The sequence below is a fragment of the Aristolochia californica genome, unplaced genomic scaffold, assembly GCF_029961685.1.
Source record: "Aristolochia californica isolate CCGP_79_NKW_82.1479 unplaced genomic scaffold, dmAriCali1.0.hap1 SCAF_3, whole genome shotgun sequence".
Lineage (NCBI taxonomy): Eukaryota > Viridiplantae > Streptophyta > Magnoliopsida > Piperales > Aristolochiaceae > Aristolochia > Aristolochia californica.
In genome coordinates, this window is record NW_027181992.1 from 2,169,993 (window position 1) to 2,185,429 (window position 15,437).

The 15,437-nt window shown below is 38.8% G+C and overlaps 2 protein-coding genes and 1 pseudogene across 2 annotated transcripts; 1 reads left to right on the plus strand and 2 right to left on the minus strand.

Moving 5' to 3' along the window:
* Nucleotides 1-432: 432 nt before the first annotated feature.
* Nucleotides 433-2,083, minus strand: LOC137959827 (zinc finger A20 and AN1 domain-containing stress-associated protein 4-like). The gene is made up of 3 exons (XM_068807203.1): nt 1,962-2,083; nt 1,810-1,875; nt 433-1,229 (listed from the first exon to the last, which is right to left on the minus strand). The coding sequence occupies exon 3, from the start codon at nt 1,173-1,175 to the stop codon at nt 693-695; it is 483 nt and encodes a 160-aa protein (XP_068663304.1). The 5' UTR covers nt 1,176-1,229; nt 1,810-1,875; nt 1,962-2,083; the 3' UTR covers nt 433-692.
* Nucleotides 2,084-2,290: 207 nt separating this feature from the next.
* LOC137958574 (uncharacterized solute carrier family 35 member C320.08-like) lies at nt 2,291-11,582 on the plus strand (annotated as a pseudogene).
* Nucleotides 11,583-12,429: 847 nt separating this feature from the next.
* On the minus strand, nt 12,430-15,397 carry LOC137960365 (uncharacterized). Its single transcript, XM_068807968.1, has 5 exons — nt 14,976-15,397; nt 14,654-14,760; nt 13,896-14,412; nt 13,191-13,306; nt 12,430-12,838 (listed from the first exon to the last, which is right to left on the minus strand). Exons 1-5 carry the CDS (start codon nt 15,195-15,197, stop codon nt 12,637-12,639), a joined length of 1,164 nt encoding a protein of 387 aa, XP_068664069.1. The 5' UTR covers nt 15,198-15,397; the 3' UTR covers nt 12,430-12,636.
* Nucleotides 15,398-15,437: the final 40 nt, after the last annotated feature.

Genomic DNA, 15,437 nt, shown 5'->3' on the forward strand with positions numbered 1-15,437 from the left:
CAAGTGAGAAAAAAATAATCGTAATTGCTTTTACGACCGTACGAGTAAGAACGACAAGATTCGGTCGTGATTCAATGCCACATCGACCGGGTCAAAAGCTGGACCCACCGCCGCACGGGGGGCAACCAACATCCTGCTGGCAGCGGCGATTCTGTCGCGTTGCCAGAAACTTTTCACTCCATTATTAAGACCGCCACAAAACTTTTAAATTACAAGTAATTATTATTACTGACACCCGAAAAAGGGTTCCGCGCCGCGGAAAGCAACAGTTTCCCACACGTCAGACATGCTTTCCAGATTCCTGTCCCAACATCAAATTACCTGAATTACCCATAGCAACCAGAGAGCAGTCCAAAGACTACACACATCGACAAGCGCAATTTCGTCATATTAAATGATCGCGTAAACAACCTCACGGCAACTAGCATCAAATAAAAACGAAAACCCAAAGCAATGATTAATATTTTGGTGACGTCATCAACAGGGAAGTAGACTTTTTTTAAACGCACATTTTTTTCTGCCCTTTCATTATAAAAAAAATTAAAAAGAAAAAAAAAAAATCTACGGTTCAGAATTAACCACGCCAACAGCCGGCCACCAGAAATCGGCGAGCTTGGAAAACGGTCTCCAATCCGGTATCATCTTCGCCGTCGGTTCCACCGAGGGGACGAACCACCGTCGATCTCGCATCATTAGATCTTTTCGAGCTTCTCGGCCTTGACGACGGGGTTGGCCTTGGCGATCGCATCCTTCGCCGCCGCCCTGTAGTCGAACGTGCAGACGTGCTGCTCGGGATACCTATGCAACTTGCAAAAGGTAGGGCCGCATCGACACTGGAAGCCGGTCAGACCGACTCGCTTCCGGCAGGCGGAGCACCGGTTGGCAGGAACCGCGGACGGTGGCTGAGTTGTCTCCGGAGCAGAGGTAGACGGAGAGGACATGAGAGTCACCGGATTGCGTACGCCGTCAGCGGACGGAGACTTCGGGGAAGGAGCGACTCCATTGAGGGAATTTTCAACGGCGGACTTTGCAGAGGAGGCTTGTTCTTCTTTTAGGCAGAAATCTCTGTAGCACTTGGAGCAGAGGTTGAGGGTCGCGGGATTGCCGAAGAAGCCGCAGTTGTTAGCGCAAAGAAGGTGGCCCTCCGGGGCTTGACATCGGTGCTCCTCTGCCATGGGTTTATGATTTTCCAAAGATACTGAACGAAAGAATTTTATCCAAGCTTTTATCTGCAAGAAGCGTATTGTATCTAAGGCTCGTAAGAAGATATCATAAGAATCAGTAAGGTCGAATATATAAAAGGACAGAAACATTATCGAGCAACAGTTTCTTTGAGACAAGGAAAGGTCTCATTACATCTCACGCGCTTAGGAGAGAGAGAGAAACAAGGAAATTACAAGGACACAAAGATTAGGATACCCACGAAGAGAAATAGAAAGACTAAAGTAAGATCAAATATAGAAAGGAAAACGAAAATTCCACAAAATACAGTTGATAAATTATCGAGCCAAAACGGACTGAAGAGATCAAATATCTGTTTTTCTAATCATCGTTTCCATTCCAAAAAATGGATAAGGAAAAAAAAAAAAAAAAAAAGGACCAAACAAGCGCCTAGATTCTACACAAAGATCATCGACAAAAAAACTGACAGAATTCGTCAAACAGTCCAACTAAAAGCAAGAACACAGATAAACTTTTGCAAGGACAGATTTGTCCAAAACCCGTATAATCTCCTTTTAGCACAAACGTTCGACATCTTCCAAACACGTGAATAAACGAAAGAACGAAATTAGGGCATACAAACTCTACCTGTGGAACCTTTTTATTCAGAGATCTGACCGATCCGAACAGAGATGGATAAAATAACTCTACCGCCTGCGAGGATCAGAGAGTCAGAAATGGAAAGAAGGATTTTGAGGGGCGGACACAAGGAAAAAAACGAGAGTTTTGAAGACTCCAACCTTTCTTCTTTAATCTTTAATTTCCTCCTTCTGGTGGTAAAAAGGCAAAACCACGAAATCCCCCGAAACCACTACCAATCCTGGACCTCGACCCCGGTTTCGCGAAGATTCCACTCGCCTTCCGTCTGCCTCGCTTTCTTCCTCCTCATTCCAGCTCTCCATAAATAATGAAACGTGGTTGCAAATACCCATCACATTTTGCTACATTTACAGAAGATACCATTTCATTTTTGTCTTTCTTGTCGTTTCTATGCCGCACGTACCGTCCGGGTGCGGTTGATTTTCGATACCATAATTTGATACGGTGAAAAGGTTAGTCTTGTCCTGGTATGAAATGCCGCCACCTTGTCGAAGGCCTAGTTCGATTTCTAGATAAAAAAAACACAGGTAAGCTTTATGCTAAGCATATAATTTCCCCAAAATGATGGCCTCTGTTCCGCCCATCTCTGCCTGATATGTTCTCTTTCAGTTTCAGTTTAACTTAGGAAAGCTTTATGCGATTGTTTTTCTATCTTCTACTTGCAGGGATTAATACGCCGCTGACTCAGTCCCTCTTCAATTACTTGGCTTTGGCTTTGGTTTATGGTAGTATCCTTCTGCATCGGCGAAAGAAGCTAAAGGTAAATTACATTTGGTTTTTGTTTCAAGAGAATAATTTAACTTAATGCCGAGATTTCTTATGTTGTCACCGCAGGTTTCATGGTACTGGTACATCATTTTAGCTTTGATCGATGTTCAAGGCAATTTCCTGGGTAAGTTATATTTGATGTTTTTACCTTTGTCCTGTCTGAAGCTGAAAACATGAGCTAAGTGCTCCTCTTTTGGTACATTTTCCTATTTGTGGTCAAATCTTCTTTCTTTTTCTAAATCTGAACTACAGTTTGCCATTCTTCACAGTATTTGGATTAAATATTTTTAGTATATCTTTATTATGCCTTGCTTATCTTAGGCTCACGGCTTAAATCAGTCATAAATGCAGCTCCAAAGGCCTTCAAATAAATTTATTTCTAGCCTTTCCGACTTTCAGCAGCTCTGTCTATATGATTGGGGGAAATATACAAAGATGCTTCCTTGATACAGCAAAACGTCAATTGCCTTTTGTTGACTTGACAAATATCACATGCTCTGATTGTTTAGATGGATTAGTCTGTATGATAATGGAGGATTTGATGTTTAATGCAGTTGTGAAGGCATATCAGTTCTCCTCAATCACTAACGTGACACTGCTCAATTGCTGCACTATAGTGTGGGTCATAATTCTTACACGGATAGTCCTAGGAACAAGGTATACCATTTGGCAAATTGTAGGAGCTGTCTTGTGTGTGGTTGCCGTTGGTTTATTACTCCTCTCTGATGCTGGAGATTCTGTGGAAGGTAGCCTCTTCAAACAGTTAATAGATTTAACACAATGAGAATGGATGTTGGGTGTTCTGGCAAAAATGAGAGCATATTTTTGAACTCTACTGTTGCTTTTTGGTTTATGCATGCCATTCATGGACATTTTAGATTGCTGACTTATCTCACTGTGAGCTCACAATACCAATCAAGGAGATTGGAGTAGAAATGGAACTCTTTCTTGAAAGAATGTTTTAACTTCCACCTGATTTGGCCTAAAATTGTCAGTAATTCAATTTAAATACGGATACTGAATACTCTTTCTTGTCATACTTATACCTGCAGCAGGTGGGAGGAATCCTCTTCTAGGTGATGTACTTGTTGTTGCAGGAACACTTTTTTAGGCGATGAGCAATGTTGGAGAGGTGCGCTAACCATGCCAAAGGGACCAGTTTTCTGATTATCGGTTCTTGAGAGAAATTACCAACAGTGATAAAACTATGTTTAAAAAGTTGTTTGCCAAGGTGGTAGAGCACAACTTGATCTTTTTCCTTTTTTCACATATTGTCTGATCGACAGATGCAGAACATTTGGACTAACTTGATTCTTCTTGAAGGAACAATATTTAGCTACACTACAGCTTTTTTCAGCAAGCCATGTTATGATCTGCCTATGTGTTCACTCCTGTTATCTTCTGCTGCAGGAATTTTGTGTGAAGAAAATGGACCGAGTTGAAGTTGTTGCAATGCTTGGTGCTTTTGGGTCACTAGTTAGCATTTGTCAGATGTATCCTTAAATATAACTGAAATTTTCAATAACTGATTGCGTGATGTATAACATATACTTTTTATCAGTACTTTTTTGTGTCTTAGACATTTCAATTCTAGTGGATCTGTAAAGCCTTTTAATAGGAAGAGAATCCTTGAGCAGGTTCTCCATCTGATCCATAAGTTCCTAAAATTCTATTCATTCCAAAGCAAAAGAAAGAAATAGATTACAAAACTTAGGATTTTTATTTTTTTTGTAAGATCAATAGATTTTCGAGTTTATATTCATTTTATGGCTCAAAAAGAGGCTCATGCCTCAGCCTCCTTACTTTCTGTCACTGAATTTAAAAAGGCACACGTATCTTCAAACTAATTTGTAGGATTATAGGGGAATTGTGGTGCTGTAGTTCCATAACAGTTGGCTAGTTCAATATTTGAGAGGAAGAACCTTGAATCAATCCGGTGGTCTGCAACAACTGTAAGTATTGTTACTGGAGGTTTTTTCTTTTCAAATACATTTTATGTTGTACATGACATTGGAATCGAACCTAGACCTCTAAAATTGGATCATTTCTTCCCATCGGAGTGCTCTCCTCCTGCAGCCTATGCTCTGTAAAATTTCACTTTGCTTACCATTGAGCTAAAGGATGAAACTACTGTAGCTTATGACTGTTTGTCTAGTTAGCTTTCCAATGATTAAAATGGTATAGAACCTGATATCTTCTGCCAAATAGTGTTGTTTCTTTCCTCCTTTTCTCAGACAGGTCTGTTCCTCTTTACATTATATGGTTCATTTTCTGAATATATTAGAATTAATACATGGGGGTTCTGATAATAAAATTTAATTTCCTCACATAAATAAACAACATCATTAATACCTCAATTTATGTAAACTAAGTTGTTGACACCTGTGCTTTCTATCAGATAGCTCTCAATGTGGGATTTGCTTCAGTAACATTTCTGTTCTACAACATTGTTCCTTTTGTACTGAAGGTCAGTTGCTTGTGGTAGATATGAAGAACTGACATTAAGGCTGCTAATTTTGCAAATCAAAGATTGGGTTGCACCATACATATGAGAGAGCATGGGGTAATGGTAAATGTGTGGAATCAAATGGCACACCATAAATTATAACCCCAGAAACTCCAAATTAATGTCACCCACAAGTTCAGTATCATCATTTTCACTAGAGCCATCCATAGACTATGCCATGGTTAACTGTTCATATTACAATATGAGACAGAAAATTGCATGTAGGTGAGGGTAGAGCAGGCACGTTTGAGATTTATGAATGTATTGCATTAGAAAAAATTCCTTTCATAAAGTGGTTTTCCAGAAGGACATGAACAAATGGAAAGTATATTGGCATCTAAGTTGCTCAGTAGAACCAAATAAACCACAATGAACCTGAACTTAGGGAAAATGTATTAATTCACAAACTCAATTGGGTTATTCTACCTGGGCTTATATGTGCTCCCATAGAAGTGGGTAAACTTGGAAAAAGTCCTTTACATGGTCAATGCAATGTCTCATATGCATCATGTCTGTCGCTCTCCTTTGGCATGAAAGCAGCCATGACTGAATTCTTTCACCTTTTAAGGAACTCAAATGGTTTCTGAGTTTATACCTTGTGAAAGATTACTTGTACAGATGGGTGGTTCAACATTGTTGAACCTCTCCCTTCTAATTCTTTTCTTTTCTACCATCAGCCCTTCTGTGTGTCATGGTGTTATGAGCCAGTGATTCATTATTTTACCACACCATTAAGCCTTTTGCAGGTAAATTGGTTATACTATCTCTCTTTTGCTGTTGTGGCACTTGGACTGATAATATACTCAATCAAGTAAGTAACCCTCTTGAAACCTATATTTTGCCTCTTCATTTCTTCTGAATCTTATCTATCTACTTGCTTTAACATGACACCAGTTGCTCGAGTTCTGCTCCTACTACCCTTCCTGATCTTGAAGCTCAGTACCAAGCACTTGATGGGGAAAACGTGATTCCATACATGAAGTGGTGGTGGTCAATTGCGATAAAAAAGAATCAGGTCACGGCGAAGATGACATGTTTCATTCCTCAATCTACAAAAACAACCCAGGTTCTATTCAGTAGTTTGGAATGTCCAAATAATGGTGTTCTTAATAAAATCTAACGGTTATTTTCTGATATATTACTGTAAACATCAAATAAATAAATGTTAGTCAATGGAATTGAGAGAAACTCTTTTCCCATCGATCTCTTATAATATAAATATATTATTTAATATTAAATCATTAAAAATTATAATTAATTAGATTGTTAATCTTAGGTATTTAATCTGTTGACATATAATTTTTAATAAAATTTTAATAATTTTTTAGTGATATGTCATTTGTCATTTTGAAAACGTGTCCCTACAGGTGGATGTGGGCCCACCATTCAATGCAAGTTTTCTTCCTCGTTGAAATCTCCTGAAAACTTCAGAACGTTCATTTTTTCATTCATTACTTAAATCAACGATCACGATTTGAGCACAAGATGGGCCCTTCGGATGCACGAAACGGAAAATGTGGGTGTCCGAAAGAGGCGAACTGGAAAAAGGTCCCTCTTCCGTTTCTTTTCTCCGGAACGGTCTGCGTGTCTGAGAGAGAGAGAGTGAAATGGCCGCCATTGTTGAACATGGAAAGAGAACATCAAACTGTCGAACAAGGAGCGGAAACGATTATCAGTATTAACGAAAACAGTTCGGAGGATGAATTCTCCGGGAAGGAATATGTTATGCTATACACGTATTTAATTTTTTTCCTGCTTCCTCTTCTTGATTGATATTGCGTGTTTATCTTTTGAAAAGTTTTCTTTTTCATTGTTAGGTTTGATCTTACAGTGTAAAAAGTTATTTTTAGATGATTCGTGGAATATTTGAAATGGGTGTTACTTTTTTTATTCTCATTATTTTTTCTTCCGTTGTTTTACAGTTTCAGTCCATATATCTCATCATCCTTGTGATCTTATCTTCTCTCTCGTGCATCATCTCCCAACTATTGCTCGTAGACTGCCTATGATTTGTTCACATTGAGCAGACGGAAGTAAGGATCGGTTGACAAATGGTGCACAGACATTTTCGATTTATCCCTCTCATGCAAGATAATCAATCTGCTTACTTTCATCTGTACCTTGCATGAAGATCATTCTGCGATAAATATAAAAATCCGAGTTTCCTCTTGCAATCGGCTTTTATCTTCTCTGAAGAGTACTCCGGCGAGTCTACAGTGAAGGATTAATGGAGAATTTACTTTATCAGTTAAAAGACTAATTGCAACTGGAATCAATATGAAATATGTTTTTTAGGGTTTTCAGTCTTCTGATTTGACTAGTTATAAGACTGGAACTTTTGCATCAGGAAGTGATATTCATGCAAGACTCTAGTGAGCCTCCAAGGAAGCTTGCTGATCTCCTCTTTTTCTCCTTCCCCAACTGACTGTGCTTTCATTTGATTTTGTGCACAATCCATCAAGACTACAAACATATAATCGTAGTTTCTCTTCTCAATTTCTATCTTCTGGGTGCATAGGTGTGCTTGTGGAGGCTGAAAGTTGCTAAGCCTGAAATAGGGTCTTTGTACTGTATTACTGAATAAATATGGGCTTCTATATCTAGTTGAATTTTATTTCTAAACCTATCTTTTTTTATGGGTATTAGTTTGAATATGTGAAAGGTTTTCTACTGTAACTACAAAGACTGATGGTTTGAATTCACTGCTTTGCATATTGTTACAGTTTTTAATGTAGATATATTTGTGTGCATATAGTCCTAATAAGTCATGAAAGATTTCACTGCAGACCTTTGCTTCATATTTGTTTTCTGAAGAAAAGGATATTTGGATCAATTTTAGGATTTTTAACATAGAGAAAGATGATCACTGATGATCACTGATGCATTATATTTAATTAACATAGTAATTATCTTTCATATATTCGTTAGCACAGAGAAAGATGAGAACTTTTACTTTCTCAGCAACAAGAGGATAATTGTGAGAAGCCAATGGTTTACAAAGAGAAACCACTTTTGAATGATTTTGCAATGTAGATTAATCAAGTAAAACATATGTAAATTCCTTTTGTGTTTTTGCTTTTGTTTCAAAGTAATTGTACTTGTTCTTTTACATTTTCCTATTGCTAATCCTCTTTTACAAGAAATGGTAATCTTGACCCCATCAAAATCATTGACAAGGTAAGGGAACTACATCTTACAAGCATTTACTTGAATCACATCAAACTGTAAGTATCATCTACATACATTTCCTGTAAAAGTTTTTTTCATGTCTATAATCTGAATGTTCTACCATTCATGTTCAGTAATTAAGTAGAAAACGGTATGAGATACAGTATGGGCTGGAAGTAGGCAAAGATCTCTGAAACATGCTCAAGACTTTCCAGCAAAAATCCTAATATTGGTTCATTTTATGAACAATATGATTTTGACATTATTAATTAAGACTTTATGTACTGATTTATGCAGTACTTTCCTGGTCTGAGAGTTGATAAACAATTCTCCCTAAAGGTCATGCAAGAAACTCCAGTTTTTACTTTCAGTTTATTTTTATTTTATTTTCTATGTTGAGTAGAAGAGTTGTATGTTTTTCAGTTGAAAAAACTTTAAATCTCATTTGGTAGTTGAAGAAGATCAGTTTCATGGGATGTTTCTCACTGAATTGAAGTGCGGTTAACTTACTGTTATTTCTGCTGCATGCTCTCACTGTAGGTGGAAGAAACCTATTTTCAGATCTGAAAACTGAAAACAACACCACTACTGAAGATCAGAGAGCTTAATTCTCTCAAAGTTTGAGGTTTACCGGTGATATTCAGTGTTGAGTGATGGACCGCTGGCAATTTGCTTGGGATCCGATTATGTGAGTTTAGGTGTGTAATCATGTAAATGAAACCAGTTTAATGCTGCCTATCATAGTTAATTACATAGAATAGTTGGTGTTTAAACAACTCATGTAAAGGATTCAAATGCTTTACGTTGGACCTCCTCTGGTTATCTTATGAGCTGCAACTAGTTCGTTTCTTGACTTTATATGAACTCTTTCGTGCCAGGACTTGCTGGTACGAAGGTTGAAGATAACCAGGTAAAAAGAAAAAAAGGGTATTATCTTAGGTTTACAAACATCTTGTAAAGAAGATGATGAATGAACTATGATGTACGCCGTATCACACATAGCAGGACGTCGAAGATGAGTTGAGAACAGAATGCAGGAACTGTTGTAAGGATTAAAGAACCCAAAACGAATCATCAAAACCTAGTAGTTCAGTTAGATCGTTATCAGGTTCTGGTGAGAAAGAAAGGCTCAATGAATCGCATACCAAAAACAGATACTCAAAAGACTACTAAAACAACCACGAAAGGAAGGAAGCTGGCAACTACAACGTGTCCGAGGATTAAAATCCTCCCCAACCTCATTCGACAGAAGTCCTTGCATCTCAAAAGTTTTCCTCATAAAAATCTCCCCAGAAACCGTCGATTTCCTTCTCTCACAGCAGAAGCCACAGTTGTTATTTCAGTACACGGAGCGCTTGCAAGTGTACGAAACGGAAATCACGGGTGTCCGAAACAGACGGCGTCTTTGTCGTCCTACCCCACTTCTACTCTTTAAGTATTAAAAAGCTCCCTTCAGTTTCATTTCTCTGCAACAGTGCGTTTCTGAGAGATTGAGATGGACAGGATCGACTTGTTGGAAGCATACCAAGAGCTCAGGCAAGGGCTGGAGAAGCTTGTACGAGTCACGGAGAACCCCCGTTCGGAGGAGGGATTCACTGCTGATGAACATATCAGGCTCTATACGTATCTTCTTCCTCTAGCTCATCTCTGTTGTAAAGTTTCTTCCTTTTCCTGTTTTTACGTCATGTAAAATGATTTCACCACTCTAAAGGTTCTCTTTGGGATGATCCGTGGAAGATCTGAAACGGATTAGATTTTTTTTTATTTTTTGGAGTTTTTCCATGTGAAGCCTAGCATGCGTGGCTTAATTATCTTCTTCATCCAACAGTTTTTGCATTTTTGCTCGGCAGGATTGTCTATGACTTGTGCACAATAAAACCAATGTCCACTGAAATGGAGAAAACGATGTACAATTGTTTTGCGGAAACCGTCGAAGATTACCTCTCTAGAACGGCAAGGGAGATGCTTACTTTGGTTTTATAATCTTTGCATGCAGATCTGTGTCGCTAAGCGTTCCATTCACAGTAATTTTATCTGGTTCCAGATGGTAAGAAAAGAAGCTTGGTGAGCATCCTCTGTAAGTTAGAGATTAACTTCTAGGATGAAATTTGGGCAGCATGAGCTTGCGATCAATCTAAAAATGTCTTTTTAGTGTTCAATATCTGCTTCAGTTGATTGAATTGAATGCATGCAAGAATCTACTAATTGCTCATATAATTAAACCATTTTGTAAACGACTAAGTCACCTTCCTTTCTGAACAAAAAATGAATGCTTCTCATTCAATCAGGTGCTCCCGCCTCTGAAGCTGCTGCAAGGAGATGAGTTGGCAGAACAATTTGTGAGCAAATGGGCCGTCTACAAAGACGTATACGGAAAGGTCTCCCACATCTTTAATTATGTGCACCGGCCCTTCATGGAACGTGGGATCCTTGACCCTGCCAAATATCGCTCACAATTGTTCTATGATCAGGTAACGCCGTTTTCTCCCATGTCCAGATCACCGTTTCGGTTTCATTTCTCACAGCATGAGGTTAATCGATCTCTCCACTTGGCTGAGTTTCAGATTTTTAAAGAAACACATGAACAGGTAGCAGCAGCTGCTATTGCCATGGTGGGTAGTTTCTTCGAAGGTTGAGCAATGCAAATTGATTATCTAAGGAACCTTGGTCTTTCGTTGCTTGCTTTCAGTGTCAAGAATGATTTACAGTTATAATATGATTATCAGATCACTAGGTTCCGTGAGGGGAAGGAGATCAACGTGATTCTCCTAAGACAAATCTTCGCCGTGATCGTGGAGATTGGAGACGGGACCTTAAATTACTACGAACAGTACTTTGAGGGCATCTTCCTCGCACAAACTCTAGACTACTATTATCGGAAGGCTACTGACTGGGGCTACACCGACACTGACGACCTCTACACGATCAAGGTCAATCTCCCATTTCAGTCTTTTACGAGGGTTCTATTTTCTTGTTCGTTCAGCAAATGGAGCTTGAAAAGATCATGACCGAACGATGGATACTCGTCGTCTCTCGTCTCAGGTAGCTTACTCCATCACTATGGAGGAAGATATCGGGTGTCTCTTCCTGTGTGAAAGCACTTGCCCCAAGCTACGGCAGGCAAGTAATCACGATCACTCATCAGTCCAGCACCGAAGAACGTTTTCCACTCGGATGCTTGCCAAATGCTGACTCAATTTTATATTTGTTGCAGACGGTCCAGAACGCGTTCCGGGCAGCTAGTGAGAATGTAATTCACCCGCTGTTCACGAAGGGACTCCGTCTTCGAAGAGCCCCTGGTAGCGAAGGGGATAATTAAATTTCTGGGAGGAATTTAGTTGAACTCGGGACGAATCAGACATATACTCTATAAGATTTTGTCATAAGAGTTTTTTTTTTTTTTTTTTCCTTTGATGATTCATGGAGGAATTGGATTGATTTTTTTTTTTTTTTTCATTCCTGTTGTTTCTTCTATTTTTTATTTGATTGAATAGAAGACTATAATCTAAAACAATATCACTGCTTTTGGAAGTGAAATTCATGCAAGACTACCAATATAAAATATTTTTAAGGTTTTAAATATTTTGATTTGATTAAATATAAGACTAGAATCTCCTGCAACATTACTATTTCTGGAAGTGAATTCATGCAAAGACTACAAAATGATCCTCCCAAACTCTTCCTGTGCATATACACGTAAATAATTTGGGTAGAACTCAAGATCTTTACACGGTAAGGGAAATACTTTGGTTTTGTACTAAGCCTTCAGTTCAAGTAGAGTTGATTATCTGGTTCCAGGATGGTAATTAAGAAAAGAAGTTTGGTGAGCATCCTCTGCAAATTAGAGATTAGCTTCTCTGGCAAGTAATCATCACTCGTTACTCGAGCTCCGCAGGACAATTTCGAATTGCCAAATGCAGACTCATGTTATATTTGTTGCAGTCGGTACATAACGCCTTCCGGGAAGCTACTATGATCGTAATGGACCTGCTGGTCAGGAATGGACTCAGAAGATGGTTAAATTTTTTAGTGGAATTTAGTTGGACTGGAGACATATTCCATAAGACCTGACCGCTAGACTGAACTTGTATACATGATCTTTGTTCATATCCTTTTGCATAATCTTCGGATTTGCCGCAATTTTTTTTTTTCAATTCTGGCAATTATTCTCGAAATTGTCACACTTGATAGTGCTAAAACCTGATACAAAAACATTCAATATGGGAAAACTTGTCCTACTCGCACAAACACAAACTTAAATCCATCATCTTTGATAGTAATTTTTTGTTAAAAAAAAATTGAAATTGCCCAATCGAACTGGACCCTCACCCTCGTTCTATACTGGTTTCAGTGACAGGCACAGCCCAGAAAAATCAGCCAGCGACGGCAACAATGTATGCATTCCACGCATCCCGTTGTTGGAAAGATGAGACCTCCTCATACTTCACATCTCGACCAGCATTAAATTCTTCAGAGTTCTCTCTGTCATGGGTATCAGGCATCTCTCTTATCCAAAAATGCACAGAACGGAATCCTGCCTCTAGCAAGCAGTCCTTGATCTCCGGTAATGACCACCTGCAGTAAGAATAAAAGTTATAAGGTGACACAGGAGAGAATTACAACAGACAACAGAGACTAACCATAGCTTGACTATATTAATTACGATTTCAAGAAAGACATTTCACAAATTTTAAACTGCAACAAAACCTGAGGAGCAAACTTGACTAATAAATCCTTTTATAAACTACTCAGATTCATACCTCGATGTTCCATACAGAACAGGAGTTGAAACGAACAGGTTGGTGGTAACAGAAAAGGATATAGAAGACCAAAGGTTTAGAGCAAGAAAACTAATTAAGTTTTTTTTTTGAATAGTACAAGTAATAAATTGCTGATGCCAAATATTTCGATTATATGAACAACTTACAAGCGCCAGTTATAGGAAAATGCATGGTGAATTGTTTGATGCTTTCCAAGTTGAAAATGCAGGCTTATCCTCGTGGTTCGATTGATTATATCGAAGTCTTCTTGCTCCCACACGTACTGTGGACGTCAAATAAACAGTACATTAGTCATTAAAATAGCATAACAAGCCATAATAGCATACCTTCAGTAAAACCCTAGCTTAGAATGAACAAATTATAGCATTACCATTCAGGAAAAATGCCAATTGTATACAAGGGACCAATTAATATGATGACATAACTGAAAATAAGAAAAAGGTGAAAAAAGGATGCCGATTGACACAATTATATATATATATATATATAAAAAAAAACTCTGCAGACAAAGAGGTCAATTCAGACCAAAAGTAACAAGGATCTTAACTGCATGCTCTGGAAATGAGAATAACACAATATATGAGTGGCCTAAAAGCACATGTAATTCGACCGATAATATACAAATGCTAAGGACCAGCCTGGAATAAGACGTTCAGGTAAAGGAAGCAGAGCACAGAAGATTATAGAGCTTCTTTTTTTTGTTAATATTTTTGGTCATCATGCTAAATAAGTCTGCAAAAAAAGCTGATTTCTAGAGCCAGCATACCACAAATGATATTCGCCCATAGAGTTAGATGATTATTCTACAAGCTCATCCTGAGTTGGTCTAGTGTGGGAACAGGGTAACTCACTTTAAAATTTGAGAATTTTCTCTTCAGCCTGAGCTTGGCTTCCGATGATGTACCTCCATACAAGTCCATAACAAATATGCCACCTTTTCTGGACAAGCAGCTGTGAGCATGCTTAAAGTATACAACAAGTTCTGTCCGACTCTGGAGGCAACAACAGCTGTAATTGAAAGCACAGACAATATCTCTTGCTGGAAATGAATCAATTTTCTTAGTGCAGCCTTTGTCATCTATCTGCCTTTCAGGATCTATCTGCTCAGTTGATTTGGATTCACATTCCGGTAGAGCAGACTCCTCGGAAAGGCCAGTTAAATTTGGGCTGTTAGCAGCACCTTCGCATTTGTAACTCACAGAAGAAGCCTTGACAGGCTGCAGAACATTCCCATGGAAAAGTGATAGTCTAGAAGAACCAGTGGATCCGATTCTATTCATATTATTGTCAAGGCACCAAAGAAGTGCTTCAAGATCCAAATCAAGTCCTACAGCAGTGCGCCTTGGATCACTTCGGAGCCATTCTGTGCTGAAAAACAAAGAAATTTTTCCTCAATTCACTCAATTGTTAATTACCATCGCGTAAAACTACAGGACATATCATTGAAAAAGACTTGGATAACAGATTGCTCGTCGAGTAACCATTACAAAGCATCTAATAAACTCATCCCTTAGCATTTAGGATTTCACTGCATTAACTAGACGTGGTTGATACAAAATTTAGCTTTCCGGAGCAACAACGAGATGTGGAATAACCCAGATAGCAGTACCTAAGAAGAGCAGTTCCACAGAAATCCTCCTGCAAATGCAACGGCAACCTTCCACCAACGTACAGTAGAAAGAACTTCAGCAGGTAGCTTATATCTCCCTTTGGTGACTAAGGAGAAAAAATGACAAATAGAATGAGAACTGTCACCGACCCTGAGGAGACAAACTCTGTTTAAATAAAGGTTTTCTCGCATTTAGCCACAGCTTCAACCCTAAACTAAATACGAATATTTGACATTCATCATTTAGAATATGAACTTACATAGACCAAAAAGTTAAACCCTACAATCCCATTTTACAGAGCAAACTGTTCTAGAAGGTTACCTGTACCGACTTCTGATAGAGTTCGAATTTGGACGGAGCGCCGACTGAAACCAGCCGATATTGGTCGTCTCCTTCTTCTTCTGATTCTTGCTCCCCTGCTTCAGCGCTAGGTGTAGAGAGATTGTAAGCAGAGGAAGGTAAGCAATCGCACTCATCATCGCCGCCGTCATACTGGCGCGAAGACCTCTGTTGCTGCTTCTGCTTCCTCCCGTGCTTTCCCATTTCTCTGTTTCTTTCTCTCCCCCGCTGTTTTTCTATTCTCTACTCCTATGTCCTCTAGCGGGAAACTAGCAACCTGCGATGGCGGAAAGAACCCTTCGTCCTGGAATCGTAAACTGATCAATCCGCAGAACCCCACCCCCCTGTTGCCCAGCTAATTATGCTCATTTGGAGTACTTTCTAACTTTTCCCCTTACATTAATATTGCTTTCAGTTCCATTTGCTAAGATTAACGTGTCATTT